Raw genomic sequence first — 13951 nt, 5'->3', positions numbered from 1 at the left:
TTAATGAAGGTTACTGTGGGGTTTTCTTCATTTTTATTAAAAGACATGCCATTGCAGCACGCTGTGGTGGAGCTAAAAATGAATTTACAATACTCTTAAAGGCGATATGAGTCTGTAATAGAAAATGTAGAAAGGTACGATAGGTCACTGTTCTAGAACATTTGTCCTAACAACATGTGGATGGGTTCCACAGATGCACACACTCACCAGAGCTCTGTCCTTGGTGAAAAATAGTAATACCTAGGTAGTGTGAAATTAACAGTGTTTTTCTATCTGTTCATTTGGAATCCACTTGAGAAGCAAAGGGGGCAGGGGAAGGAGATACAAATATACTACTAAGAGAGCGTCACACTAAGGTTAAATATATAAAGAAGTCTTTCTATTATATAAGTAGTTTTATGTTGCTCTTGGTACCAGCTGGTACTGTTGTTATGACTGACCATAAGCAGAGTAGTTCTTAAAATTCATGTGTCAAAACCACTGTTGATGACTGTATGCTACATAGAATCTGAGTTCTTAAAGTCTGCATGAGTAGTTGACATTTGTAGGCATGCTTCTCTCCATCTGGTACTCAAGTTTGCTGTGATGATGCTTCTGTGCTAGCAGACATGATCTGCTAGGGAAATAAAATGGCTTTATCCAGAAGGACAAGTAGTTGGCTCCTAAGCACACCTTTCTGACCTTGCTGTGCAGGCGGCTATTGTGAGAATCATGAAAATGAGGAAGGTTCTAAAGCACCAGCAACTGCTTGGAGAAGTGCTAACACAGCTGTCGTCAAGGTTCAAGCCACGAGTTCCAGTAATTAAGGTATGTGAGAACTGCATCTCTGAACCTGTGTTCCAGGAGGTGAGGAGGATATATATAGACAAAATACATGCTTCTGAATTTAAAAGGGAAGCTAAGGAGATGGGATGGGTAAGGACAGATTTTTGGAGTTGTAAATAAGTACGAAATATTTTAACCAGAAATACTGTATTTCTTTTATGGTAATATGCATGTTTCATGTTGTCCACAGTGGTAAAATAGTAGCTTGATTTCATCTTTTCACATCAGTGCCCGCCTACAGCAGCCTCTGCTCCAGGCTTAGCTCTTGTTCCTGCTTTCCCTGTTGTAGAAGGACCACTGTTTGTGGGCTGCCTCAATAGAAGAGTTTCCTGATCTTTTCTAGAATAAAAATGTTGGGGAGGGGGGGTGTTATATTTGTTTGTTGTCATCAGTTTCTTTAGTGGTCCCACCAATGGTTTTTACATCCACAACCATGGGGTAGTGGGGCAAACAACAAGCAGTGGAGAACAGTTGCATAAACTGGCACCAGTGCTGAAAGAGATGCACCCAGTCAAGTCGTGCAGCTAGTTACTGCAACTGCTGTCTTTAGTGCCATTACAGTAAGCACTCTGCATCTTGGTTTAACTCTTTATTTTCTGTTTTACTATGAAGTTGCTCAGCATACTGATGATCAGTTGATCTCCCAGTCACTACCCTGGTATGGCATCAAGTAAGTGTAATTCAGTTTAGTAACGTCCTCTACTTGGATGTAGTCAGAAACAGGAGAGCAAATTGAACAATTTTGGCCATTGAATTTCATGCCAAGTAGAGAACAGGAGTACACAAAGGGCATAAACCATGGCAAAGTTTGTAGCAACCACAAAGAGGGCTTTTCTGCCAGTGTCACACAACTTTTATGTTTGTTTCTCCCACAGAAATGCATTGACATTCTGATTGAGAAGGAGTACTTGGAACGTGTAGATGGTGAGAAGGACACCTACAGTTACTTGGCTTAACATTTTTATTAGCAATTACTTGACTGTATGACACTCAGCAAATATGTATGTGATGGAAAGAATGAAAGCAACGGAACTTCATAGCAGCCACCCTGCTGCCATTTGGACCTCCCTTTTTAATAATTGAGACCAGGACTCCCATCAGCCAGTCTCAGATTTACATCAGAACTGCTCAGGATTGATACATTTCAAGTATGTAAATATGGACACCAATGCCATTTAACCTAATTTAAGAACAGAAAGAAATCAAACCCGTCTCCTTTAAGGGTTGCATGCTACTGCATTTAAATCAATACATTGGCTATATGATAAACAGCTGCCATCACAGGCAGCACTTACAAATGTTGGCAGCACTTTGAGAGCAAGTCTGAACAGACCCATGTGTAATCTGCTATGGAAAAACCATTTGTATAGTGTGTTTCATTTTTTAATGTGTGATAAATAAAAAAAAATTAAAAGATTTCTGTACAAGTTGCATTTGGTTTTATTGTTTTAAGTTTCATGACTTATCTTTCTACATGTAAATAAAAGGTATAATGGTTATGAAAGCTATAGAAATTTGTTTTGCTTTTCCTCTTCCCTGTTTTCTGGTGATTTAAAGCACATTTTGTTCTCTGAAGAAAGTAATTGTCATCTATTATCAAATGTGCATGTTACTTTAGAGGAAATGTCTGCACTTTGAACAGAAATGAAAGTTGTGATGATTGCACAAGATATGCAGAATAGAAAATACTTTAAATATATGTGGCAATACTTTGTCATCTGAAATTGGAGCTGTTTCTAATATTGTTCAGTATGCTATTAAATGCATCACACTTGCCTAAATGCTACCTTGAATAAATAAGGTTTAGGCTGCCCATTTCTTTGACTAGAACAGAAAATTGTGTTCAGAAAGATTCATTCCCATTAAATGCAACCAGTGATGGGAATGAAAATATACTATATCTATATTGATTTACCAGGCTTCATTCCATTCTTCTCACAATGTTTTGTGTTCATTATATACATGTGTAATGAGTTAATACTTCCACATGCTACAAGCAAAATGCTACCATCCTCACAGTTTTGTTAATTTGTATTTTGTGTTCTTGATAATGAAAAGAACCTAACTTTTTTACAACCAAACCATTTTTTCTCCTGAGAATTTGTGATTTGATCAGTCCTTGTTCTGGCATGAAGAAAAGGGAGCCAGGTTTTGTGCTGATACTCTTTTCTCTGAGGAAAACTAATTTTTTTGTGGCTACAATTGAGCTTTGACTTACTTACAAAAACAGCTGGGTTTAAAATAAAATACTCCCAGCTTGAATTATAGAGCAGTATTAGATTAGATTGATCCAAACTGGTTTGGAAAATGGGGGAAAAGTCTTACGCACACTTGAAGCTTTGCATGCTTGCTATTCCTATTCTGGAAGAAATGTAATTGCACTAAAGACTGCCAGGATACGTAGTAGGAGCACCTTGCTGTTCATTTTTCAGATTGCTTTTTGAAATTTAGAAAATGGAGCTTCTGATGCTTTCTGTGCTGGCTTTTTTTTTTTTTAGATGCTGTTTTGTTTTTGTAAACCCTTCTAGTGGACAGTTTAGTGTTAGTAGATTTTTGTAGCAGGATGTAAGAAAGAGTGGTACAGTGACAGAGAAGCAGCCTCAATGATGATCATATGTGCCTCTGAGTTGCCTCTCAAGGCCTAGCCTTAACCTTATTGCTGGTTAAAGGAGCATTGTTTTGTATACTTTGTCTGCTGTCTATTGCAGAGCTGTATTTTTAAAACCCATTTGCTGTTCATCCAGCTTCAGACAAGAGCCATGCTTTACCTAAGCAGGGAGAAAATAAGTTTTGACCTTTGGACTTCTCCCCCACTGTTCCACCACCACCCTGAGCAGAAAGATGTGGGGTATGAATTCTTAGTTCTTAGGCCACCACAGAGCAAGATGGCATCTGACTGATATACTCTCAAGTACAGAAGCAGGCAGTGCTGCTTTGGCTCTTCCTGAAAAGGGCCAGTGAGTTAGAGCCTCCTCAGTGCAGAACATACACTGTCATTACTGACAGGATTGCCTGAAATCAGTTTTGCAGTAGTGTGTCCCTGTGCCTGCCTTCCCACCCCAGCTGTTTTGACCAGAGAGCATCATGTTCATCTAGCAGTATACTGCAGAGTTCACATTCAGCTGGCAAATCAGAAATAAACATATGGTAGCCCTGTACAAGACCCAGACAGAGCACTAGCTGCAATCTAAACAATTTTGAATAAAAACATACATATAAAAAAAATTTAGTAAGAGATAGTAACTGTGCCAGATAGATAAACAAGCAATGCAGAAGAGACATGTATGTGTAACTACTGCTGCATTCATCATTCAGTTTGCTTTTTCAGAGATGCCACAGTTGAGGGTTCCAGTTTATGGGAGTAACACTGCCAGTTCCCTTATCAAATGATGCAAGTGTGTCCTCAGTGTTTGTTCACTCAGTGTGGAAATAAGGGGAAAGATTCATGGTACCTGCTTGGGCAGGTGAGTTGCCATTAAGCTAAATAGGCAGATAGAAGCAAACCTTGTACCACAAATTTGTCTTGAAAATAGGGTTTGTGCCAGAAATCAGAGCTGTTCTAATTTGGGGGGGGACACACACTTTTCCCCCTCCCATTAAATGCATCTACTGCTGACCCTTGATGGGACTGAGCAAAAGTAGAGGAAAAACTTAGAAAAAAATTAAGTGCAGTTGATGGTGGGACAAGAGGTTAGCTAGAGCAGCAACTGTAGGAGTTTCTAAACTGCAGCTGGCACTTTGCAAAATGAATGTAGCTTCAAGTCAAGGGTGCATGAAAACTGCAGGACTGTGACTATTTTACTTAGGTGCTGTAGGCTGAAGTTCCCACCATCGGTCTCCTCCACTGTTCACATCTTCACATTAATCTATTACTTCAGGTTACATTTAAAAGTAGTAGACAACTGTAGACCTGCCTTTGCTCAGAAGTTTAAAGTAAGTATTCACATTGCTTCCTCAACTGTCTGACACAAAAATTCCAACTCTGTTCCAGTAAAAATGAAGAAGTTCAAGTATCCTTTATTCAAGGTTGAAAAATGTACCACACCACATTATTGCAAAAGTTCATAGGTACAAAACACTTTGCAGCTGGTGAGAAGGCAATAAAAAGTTGTTATTTTTTAAATTTGTTACTATAAATTACTGTTACAGTACTTTGCAAATACAGAATTTCAAATTGCATCATTTTTATTTTTCTAAAATTGCCCACAGTACTAGAAATTCCTGAAGATAAGGCAGCTGTTTGTTTAAAAGAAGAGGTAGCTGGTGTCAAGGGATTTCCATTTCTCTTTCAATGCCCACATACTTAAGGGCATCAGCTTGGCTATATCTGAAATAAAATAAAAAAAAATAATAAAACCCAGTAACACTCAACATTTCAGCTTTGTTCTAATGTAACAGCACAGCACCACAGCCTGGAATCCTCTCATACTTAGATTTTCCATGGTTTCCTCACCAGCTGGGGCCTTTATTCTTTGTGTATATTTGCAGAACAATGCTGACCGCTCAAGAAACTGCTTTTAGAGGAGTATGACCAAGAGGAAACAAAATGCTACAATTCCACACTTTCACCTTGAATCTCACAATGCTAAAGTTCATTTTAGCTAGCAGAAAGCAACTGCATTTCTCATGGTTGACTGGCTCACTCATACAGTATTGTCACTGGACTACTTAGTTTTCTTCAATTAATACGAGTTTAGATGAAAGTATGAACACAATCTTAGCAAGCACTTCTCTGTAATAGCATCAGAATACTACTTGCCCATTTCTGAATGATGAGAGCAACATACTGTTTCCTAGGGAACCCTACCAGATAAAGTTTAATATGCAGGTCTGCCTAGAGAAGTTGTGCAGGTTTGTCCCTCTGTCACTAAGCTTTTCTCTATACAAGCTGGTGTTCCAAGTTTGCAAGGTTCTTAACCAGCTGTTTTGCTCAAGTCAGTCTTGCTCTGGTGTCTAGCTTAAGAAAACAAAACACAAAGGGGACTGCTTCTCAGCTTCTGAGACCTGAGGTTGTAAGGAGGCTGGCACATTAATTATGAGCTGGGCAGAAATACTGAAAGCTAATCCAGTCTATGACAGGAAGAAATAACAAAATCCATCTACCAACCTGTAGTCAAAGAACAGTTCTTCACCAGTCTGAATAGCTCTTTTAGCAAATATTCCTATTCTGTGATCACCATTAACCATCATAACTGTTTAAAAAAGAAATGTAAACTTATGTTAAACACAAATACTGATAAAATGTGTATTCAAATAAGTATCCCACAACATTTCACACATTGCTGAAAGCAAGTAAGTTAGTTTAAAACTTACCTTTTGCATAGCAGTTGGGATTTACTGAATGGTTTGCAAATCTAATTTTGTTGCCCTTGCGTGTTGCATCAACCACAAAATCTATGCGGGGGAAAAACAAAACCCACAAATGATGGATAGGTCACCTACAAACAAATTTTTTTCTGTTTAACACCTAGTGTGCTTGGATTTTAGCAGCTGGAAAAGGTAACTGCTCAGCTTCCCACATGGAAAAGCTGGGACATCATCCTACGATAGCTTTACTGTTCTGCAAGACACAAAATATTCCTGCTGCCCCACACTGTATTCAGTTTGTTTCCTGCCACAGTTGCACTACCTTAGCTTCTCATTTGAAGCTTCTCTACATTTATTCCACAGGGACAAGCTCCATTAATATGCAAAGTCAACATTGACATAAAGCAACTTCCCCCCCCGCCCAATAGTTTTTAGTAATTCAGACTTGACACAGTGCAGTCTGTAGTTTTCAATGTAGCAGTAGCCACATTGTCTGTGTGTGGCTTTTTTTTCCCCCCAACAAAAAATTACCATCACAACTTACTGCTAATTTAAGTCACAGTAAAATTATTTCAGACAATACTTATCAAGCCGTTTAAATTCTTCAGGCTATGTTACTAATGCTTGCATGTAATTTTACTCCATGAAATTCTACTCAACTCATCTTGTATATTTGGCTTGTGTAATAGGCTCCATTGCTACTAACTAGTTGGCTAGCGTTTAGGGAAAAAAAAAAAGGATTACCTATCAATAGTAGGAATCTAAACATTTATAGGAAAAGATGTGCAGAAGAAAAAAAATTCACAATGTTATCTGCTGCAAAGAACAGGGCTGAACAAAATGGTAAGCATACATATTTTGTATATGCTGCAAGGGTTGTGACTAGTACATACATACCATTATTCAAGTTAAACAGAAAGCTGCACATATATTTGTCATACACTTTTCCTCTTCTGTCTGCCTCATCCTGAGAAATAATCTGAAAGAAACAGTAATTTTAAGAGAAATCACCTCTCCCCTTTTGTAACTGTAGCAGCTTAAGATCAAAAACCCCAGACATCTGAAAGAAAGGTGGGTTGTTTTATTTGCTGGGACTGAAAAAATTCCCAAAGTACTGTTTTCAACAAGCATTCTGCACTTGTCAAACCACCATTGTTTGCTCTTAGCATAAGTAAGTTCTTTCAGAGCAGAAGGAAAGCAAGAACTGCTTTTCATCTCAAAATCAAGACTGCATACCTGATTCAGGGTTTTCTTATTACTATAGAAGATAATTTAGTGAAAGCGCCTCCTGAATTTTAGTACTATACTAAATGATTTTGCACCAAATTCCAGGCATATCTGAATTGAAATTACATCTAAGATAAAAATGACACTCCAGCCCCTCATTCTCACAAGAACCTATGTCAAGTTTTTGGTGACATTTCAGCCACCTTGGTTTGGAGCCTCTGACAGCAGTAGCTCTATACTTAGTCAATCACATCTCTCTGCCTAAACATGATACCAATCTCTTCACCCCTAGCCAACACACAACTTCACCAATTAAGCTCATACATAATCAGTGTTCTCTGTCCTTACCTCACCACAGTATTCAGAGATGAATTCATTCTTCTGTACAGGATCTTTGATGAAAATTCCCCAGCCTGCTACATCTGATGGTGCCAATAGCAAGTGCTGTGGGAGAAAAAACCCAGAAAGTTTTGACATGCCTGGCTTGGATTTGTTTTTAGTTTGGTTTGTTTTTTTGTTGTGGTTTTGTTTTTAATTGTATCACTTAATGAAACTTATGCTGGGGTTCCAGGAGAGAGGACATACACAGATTCTTCTAATTATCAAATGCACACTGAAATTACAGCTTCTGGATCAGAAGTTGTGTGTGAAAAAAAACACATGAAGTACTTGAAAACCAATAAAAAATTCAGCTTAACCCTGAAATGAAGTTGTTACATAAAAACATATACGCTAAAGAATTCAAACTAGAAAGATCTGCAGACAGGAGGCCACTACTGATTAGCTCCATATTTGACTGAACTAGTTTGTCAGAAGATGTTCCAGAGCAGAAATAAACTTTGTTAAATCAATCAATCAATCAAATCAATCAGAGCTGAACAGGCTTTTGAGATATCTTCAGCAGACTGTATACAAGTTTGTGCATTAGGATAACAACTGAAGAAAGAAACAGCCAGCATCTATGTCTGAGCCAAACTTCCTTATGACGATCTAGGGAGAGACTGATGAGCTATCACTTCAAAACAGCAGCCTATTTGCAAATTACAATTGAAGCCTGAATGGGGAAAAGGAGGTAGTCTACTTCACTGTTACACAGAAAACACTAACTAATTAGTACATGAAAAAATGTACAGAGAGCTTAACAGCAGCACATAAGCAAGTTAACATAAGTCACAGCTACTTCCCTTTTTGTTTTGGTTTTTCTTTTCCTGTTTGACAGCATGAAGGCAAGGAAATTCCATTCTCTGGCATAAAAATATAAAAACCCACTCAAAACCAAGGCAATAGGCATGTAGTTGTATAACTGTCTACATACTTTTTTGGATCCTCTCTGAATGCTGCAGTTCTTGCAAGAAACATTTTTGCTATCCCAGTGGTCAGCCGCTCCACATGTTAAACAGAGGTCAGGATCACATTCACGTACAGCTAGGTAACATGGACACTGCTTAGTGTTGCATTGTGCTTTGCAACGACATCCAGGAAACCTGTTTTGGCCTACAAAAGAATATATGGAAAACAAAAAGGGCAAGTATGAAAAAATTAAGACTATGCAGATTACAGCATATCAGAATATTAAAAAAAACCCATAGCCACTGACATCTGTAAGAGACATTCATTACTTTAGTCTTTCTCAATTTCTTCCACTTGATTCAATAGCTAATTAAGAGGGCCAAATTAAACTGAACATGTGCTCCCTTCTCACACCATTTGACACAAACTGCTTGCTCATGCAAACACTGCCTGCAGTACAGACTGCCTACTAATACGGAGTTAGATGCTGGGGCAGTGAAAGAAATTTACAGATAGCTTTTAAGTGTTTTACTTACATTCTGAGCTGCACTGACAAAACTTCTCACAGAAGTTTTGAGCAATTACACATGGGCATGAGCTATCACAAGGCTGACGTGGATGATCACATGGCTGATAGTTGTAAACATGATTCGATGACCCATCTGAATAAAAATAGCAACATTTTGTAAAGTTGAAAGGTGCAAACAATATGCAGTTCCCTTGACTCTTTAAAGTAGAAATTCCCTTTTAGTCATTTCACTAAGAAAACCCCCCAAATGAACAAAAGTCCTAAACCTATGATCAGTGGGGTTAAAAAAAACAAACCACCAGAAGACACCAAACCAGAACTGTAAAGCTAGTTAGGTGTTTGTCACCATTAGTTGTCTGCTTCCTAGTGCACTTCGTTCTTCCCATTACTCATCTGCTTCGAGTATTCGGATCTGAAAACGGAAAACTGTGGAAAACTGAAAAATGAAACTACAGTGGTATAATTTCTTGTGTGAACATGTTCTGGAGTAACACTGATATTATTCAGCAAGGTAAATTTGCTCAAATACCCAAAGTAATTTTTACTCCAGAGCAACAGTGAACTTTCAGACAGATACACTGGCAAACTAATACTGGGTTATTACACCACTGTGCTTTCCCAAGTCAGTTTTCCAATACAGACAATGCTAACATTTTACAGGCAAGGAGGGACTATCAGGGACAAGTCTAGAGCTTTACCTATAGAGCAGCTAGGAGAATTTAGTGGTATATAAATTATATTTGCTGTCAATACTCCTGAGCTTGTGTTGGGTTTGCATGTATTCGTGAAAATGCTCAAGTTAGCAATCAGCAACCAAAACGGAGACACAAATTGATCAATTATTTGTGTTGCTAGAAGTCCCAACCACTCTCAACAAATTTTCAGGTAACTATTTCTAAAAAAAGCTGTTTAAAAAAAACCCAAACAAACAGCAAATGCTGCTTTTTACCACAGCTCCTATTGTTAATACCATTTTTGTCTGTACTTCAATGAGGCCATACTGAAAAGATTGTAAATTCAGCCTCCTTCCCTTTTTATTGAATTACACAGAGCTGTTCCAGTTACCAAAACCAAACAGTACCTTTTGTCCCTACAATATCTATAATGAGAGCTTACTTTTTTCTTTTTATTCCCCCTATAATCTCTAGCTCCCCATGGAATGCATATAATGGCCTAACATTTTTAAAAAAAAAAAAAAAAACAAAACCAAAAAAAAAAGAAAACCGAAAAAGCAACAGTAGGATGTTAAAAGTTCAGGACATAAATTGAATGGAAAGATGCTAACCCTTTTTCAGCTGTATCTTTCTGCAATGAGCAGCCCACAACCTGCAAAAACACAAAACAAACACAAGAAGGTTGACAGGAACTCCTCCTGCAGTGGGCTGGGAAAGGTAGCTGCATCTTGCACCCATAAGACTTAAAATGGGAACGTTTCTGGTAACGTGAACATGTGCTAACTATGCACAAGTCAAAAGCAGTTGCAGCAGAACCACCCTGTCCCAGTCTCTGGGAGCTGACAAGATCAGTGCTCTGCAAGCTGCTCCCTCCCCCTCCCACGCCATTCGTCTAGTCCCAGGATTGTACAGACAAGCAGCCTGCACCCAGACCAGGCTAGACAGATGCTTGATTTCAGAGGGCCTTTAAGGAAAACCTGCAAAGAGGAGGCTGCTGGAGCTGCTTCTAGCAGGCAGAAGCAGCAGCAGAAGGAAGAACACTGAATTGCAGATATGCATGGCTACGTCTAAAGAGGGGAGTGAAGGTCTGTTAACGATTTGCTTCACAGAACTTGGCCACAGCATCACACTGGTAATCTCCTACAGATCACAGCCAGGTATTACCCTTCACCTGCTGAGCTCCAAGTATATGACAACAGGAGATCACATCTGTCTGGCACAGCCACACTGCCGTGACCTCACTATTTCTTCTGGTTGGACAGACTTTTCCCCAGTTCATTCTGACTGGTGGTACTATGCCCCTTCTACTTCAAACTCTATACACCTTTCTCTTACACCCTTACAGTTTTCCTTCTGTGTCCTCTTTGTTAGCTTAGCTAAGCAATCCCTTTGCAAGAAGTGGTGTTTTTTTAAAAAATTTTAGATTAAGGATTTTCAAAGTTTATACTTCTTTGAGTTTTAGTATGTCATATAGCAACATTGAGAGAATATGGGAGAAGTCTCATTCCCTGGCCAAATTAACACACTGCTAGCTGTACCTAGCAACCTCACTTTCTGTGCAGATTTACTTAGCAGTCCAAAACACTTGTAAACACCTGTAACTCAAAAATCCCCAGCTCAGAACACTTAGAAGGCTACGCTCCCTTTCAGTGAATGCAACACTCAGAAGTTTGTGCTCTGAAAAAAACATCTCCTCTGTAACTACTTAAATAGGACTTTTTAGCTGCTACTTCTTTCATAAAAGCATATAAATTTCTACTTTAACCAAATTGTGTGCTGGCCCCATGACCACACACAACAGCTTTAGGTAAACAAGATTCTCTATGCAATTGCCCTTTCAAAGCTTTACTGTTAGACTTAACATTTAAGTGCTCAACAGCCAACTTACAAGCATTTGAAGGAACCCATACAAGTTAGAAACCCACAGAGGCAGACTTGTCCAAGTAACTGAGGTTGAGGGGATTGAACAAAACCGAAGACTATCAGCATTACAGGGCACAGAAATAAATAGATGACATTCCTATTAAGAGTGACTCATTCTAATTAGGGAGGAAAAAAAAAAGGCTACCAACATATATTTAAGAATTATGAGACATTGACTCTTTATAAGATGACAGTTCCCATATAATTGAAAGGAGTGCAATTTTGACTTAAATTACTCTAATGCACATCAAACTATTCTTTTTTGTCTGGCTGGTATTCAGCAAATGCAACATATACCGTATTTTTGAAAAATTCTTTCACAGAAGCTTGTCTCTCAGCCCAAGATAATAACGGCCTACTAGCATACCAAACCCTTAAAAGCCTTCTGTGGATAGACTTCTTAAAACACCATTTCATTAGCAATTAGTATGAACCCTTTTTTTTTTTTTTTTTTTTTTTTTAGCTAAGCGCTATCCTAATACTTTAAAAGTAAAATGCCACTTGCTGACTAGTTGCCACCTGAGACTTTTTGGCTTCTATGGGAAAGTATAGACTGTATGGACAAAGTCACCTGAATATAACAAAGATTGCCACCATCAACAAAGCATTAAAACTCACAACTCAAAATGGATAGAAAATTAAATATGGCAGTCACAATGGCAAAGGCATCAGCTTAGCCACAGAGGCTGGTGTCACAGGAAGAAGAGATCCTACCAAGAAAGGAGCTGGAGACACACAGTGCGAGCATGACTTCTGTGAAATGACCAAAGACAACATGAAGTAAGCTGCCAACACTGACCAATTTGACAGGGGTTTGATTAGCACAATCAAGTAGTATATTCATTGGCTTGTAACTTTCAAAAACTGACAGGAAGGATTCCAAGTTCCCCTTATTAGTGCACAAAGCTGAAGCCTGAATGAGTACCACAGTAAAGGTGAACTAATTTATCTACCTGCCCTATAATCTGCTATCTCAACCAGAAAGAAAAGGCACGATCTGGTCCCATGCACCAGGAAGCAAAGGCAAGGAAAAGACAGAAAGTTGAGAAAGCACTCAGGACTGAAAGCTTCATTAAAAAAGCCAACCAGAAACAGAGTGGCAGGTTTCTAAGCAAGCAGGACGATTTGTACATCTGGTTGCTGACATCTGCAGGATAGCCAGCTTAGAAAACAAGTGTTTTCAGAAGCATTATGACAGAAGGTGTAAAAAATTGTTCTCTGCTAACAAGCCACCAGGTTATGCCAGCGTTTTTAGGAGGCACTGGTATCAGCTAATCAGGCAGTAGAAACACATTTTTTGGAAGAAGCTACACTAGTATTTCTTTCTCTGCGCAGGGATACTCTGCTACCTGAAATAGCACTGAAAATTCAAAATACATGCCAATTATGTCAATATATGTAGTTAAGTCTTTGCAGTGTTTGATTGTCTGGCACCACTCAAAGAACTCTTTTTCAGTCTCCTAAATCATAACTTACCCACAGCCTCCCTGCCACTCTAAGACTCAGCCTTCCAACTGGGTGACACATAAGAGTATCTGTGCCAATACTGCAGCTGCACCTTTTGCCTGATAACAGTAAGACTTTAAATCCCTATAAAAAGGCACCCTGAAGTCTAGGCAGAACCACATCAGCTATTCAAACATACGCAGTGAATAGTAGTCCAGCAGAATGTAGGAACAGGAGGAAGAAAAAAAAAAAAAAAGACAAGAAAATGGGGAAAAAAAAAATACTTCCAAATAAAGTTCACTAAGTAAACTCTCAATGCAAATAGGGGATGGGGGAGGGGAGTAAAACAAAAATAATCAAGAAGTATCATTACATGGCCCTACAGTCAATAATAGATCCTTACCAATTCAGAGGAAGGAGTGTTGATTAGTTAAAGCAAATGCAATTCAGCTCCCAGCAATGGAAGAAAACATACACATAAGAGAATGAACAGTGCAGAAATACTCTCCCGCTAGCATACACTCATACTTTTCTGAATTCTTTCTTGGTTCAGATTTTTCTGTTGGCTTCTATACAAAGTACTTACTCCTCCAGCAAAGCAGAGTTTTCACAGACTGCCAGGTTAGTCTCTGATACATAGGACAGGTTCTGACGCTTACTGGCTCTCAAAAAAAAAATTTTTATAAAAAGTCTTCTCCTCTCATTGATCAGCCTTATTATGGCTATCTAA

General features: G+C 38.7%; 2 protein-coding genes across 6 annotated transcripts in view; one reads left to right on the top strand and one right to left on the bottom strand.

Annotated features, from left to right (window-relative positions):
- The window catches only part of CUL1 (cullin 1), a gene marked incomplete at both ends in the record, with an annotated part of 34143 nt that extends 32362 nt beyond the window's left edge, over nt 1-1781 (top strand). The window contains 2 exons of the mRNA XM_082014694.1: nt 694-807; nt 1701-1781. Of these exons, the coding sequence (XP_081870820.1) occupies nt 694-807; nt 1701-1781 (195 nt within the window). The remainder of the gene's footprint in view (nt 1-693; nt 808-1700) is intronic.
- Nucleotides 1782-4831: 3050 nt separating this feature from the next.
- EZH2 (enhancer of zeste 2 polycomb repressive complex 2 subunit) overlaps nt 4832-13951 on the bottom strand; it is a 50263-nt gene continuing 41143 nt past the window's right edge. For 4 of the 5 annotated variants that reach the window (XM_081996620.1, XM_081996616.1, XM_081996618.1 and 1 more), the window contains 8 exons: nt 10464-10504; nt 9186-9311; nt 8675-8853; nt 7708-7803; nt 7030-7111; nt 6139-6219; nt 5933-6017; nt 4832-5152 (listed from right to left, as the gene is read on the bottom strand). In XM_081996620.1, coding sequence (XP_081852746.1) covers nt 5092-5152; nt 5933-6017; nt 6139-6219; nt 7030-7111; nt 7708-7803; nt 8675-8853; nt 9186-9311; nt 10464-10504 — 751 coding nt within the window. In that variant the 3' untranslated portion in view covers nt 4832-5091. The remainder of the gene's footprint in view (nt 5153-5932; nt 6018-6138; nt 6220-7029; nt 7112-7707; nt 7804-8674; nt 8854-9185; nt 9312-10463; nt 10505-13951) is intronic. The other variant, XM_081996619.1, reaches the window with a different exon arrangement.

This window comes from Phaethon aethereus, assembly GCF_964289735.1.
Source record: "Phaethon aethereus genome assembly, chromosome: 2".
NCBI classification, from domain to species: domain Eukaryota; kingdom Metazoa; phylum Chordata; class Aves; order Phaethontiformes; family Phaethontidae; genus Phaethon; species Phaethon aethereus.
Note: the sequence above shows the minus strand (reverse complement) of the source record. Positions and strands in the feature narration are given on the sequence as shown.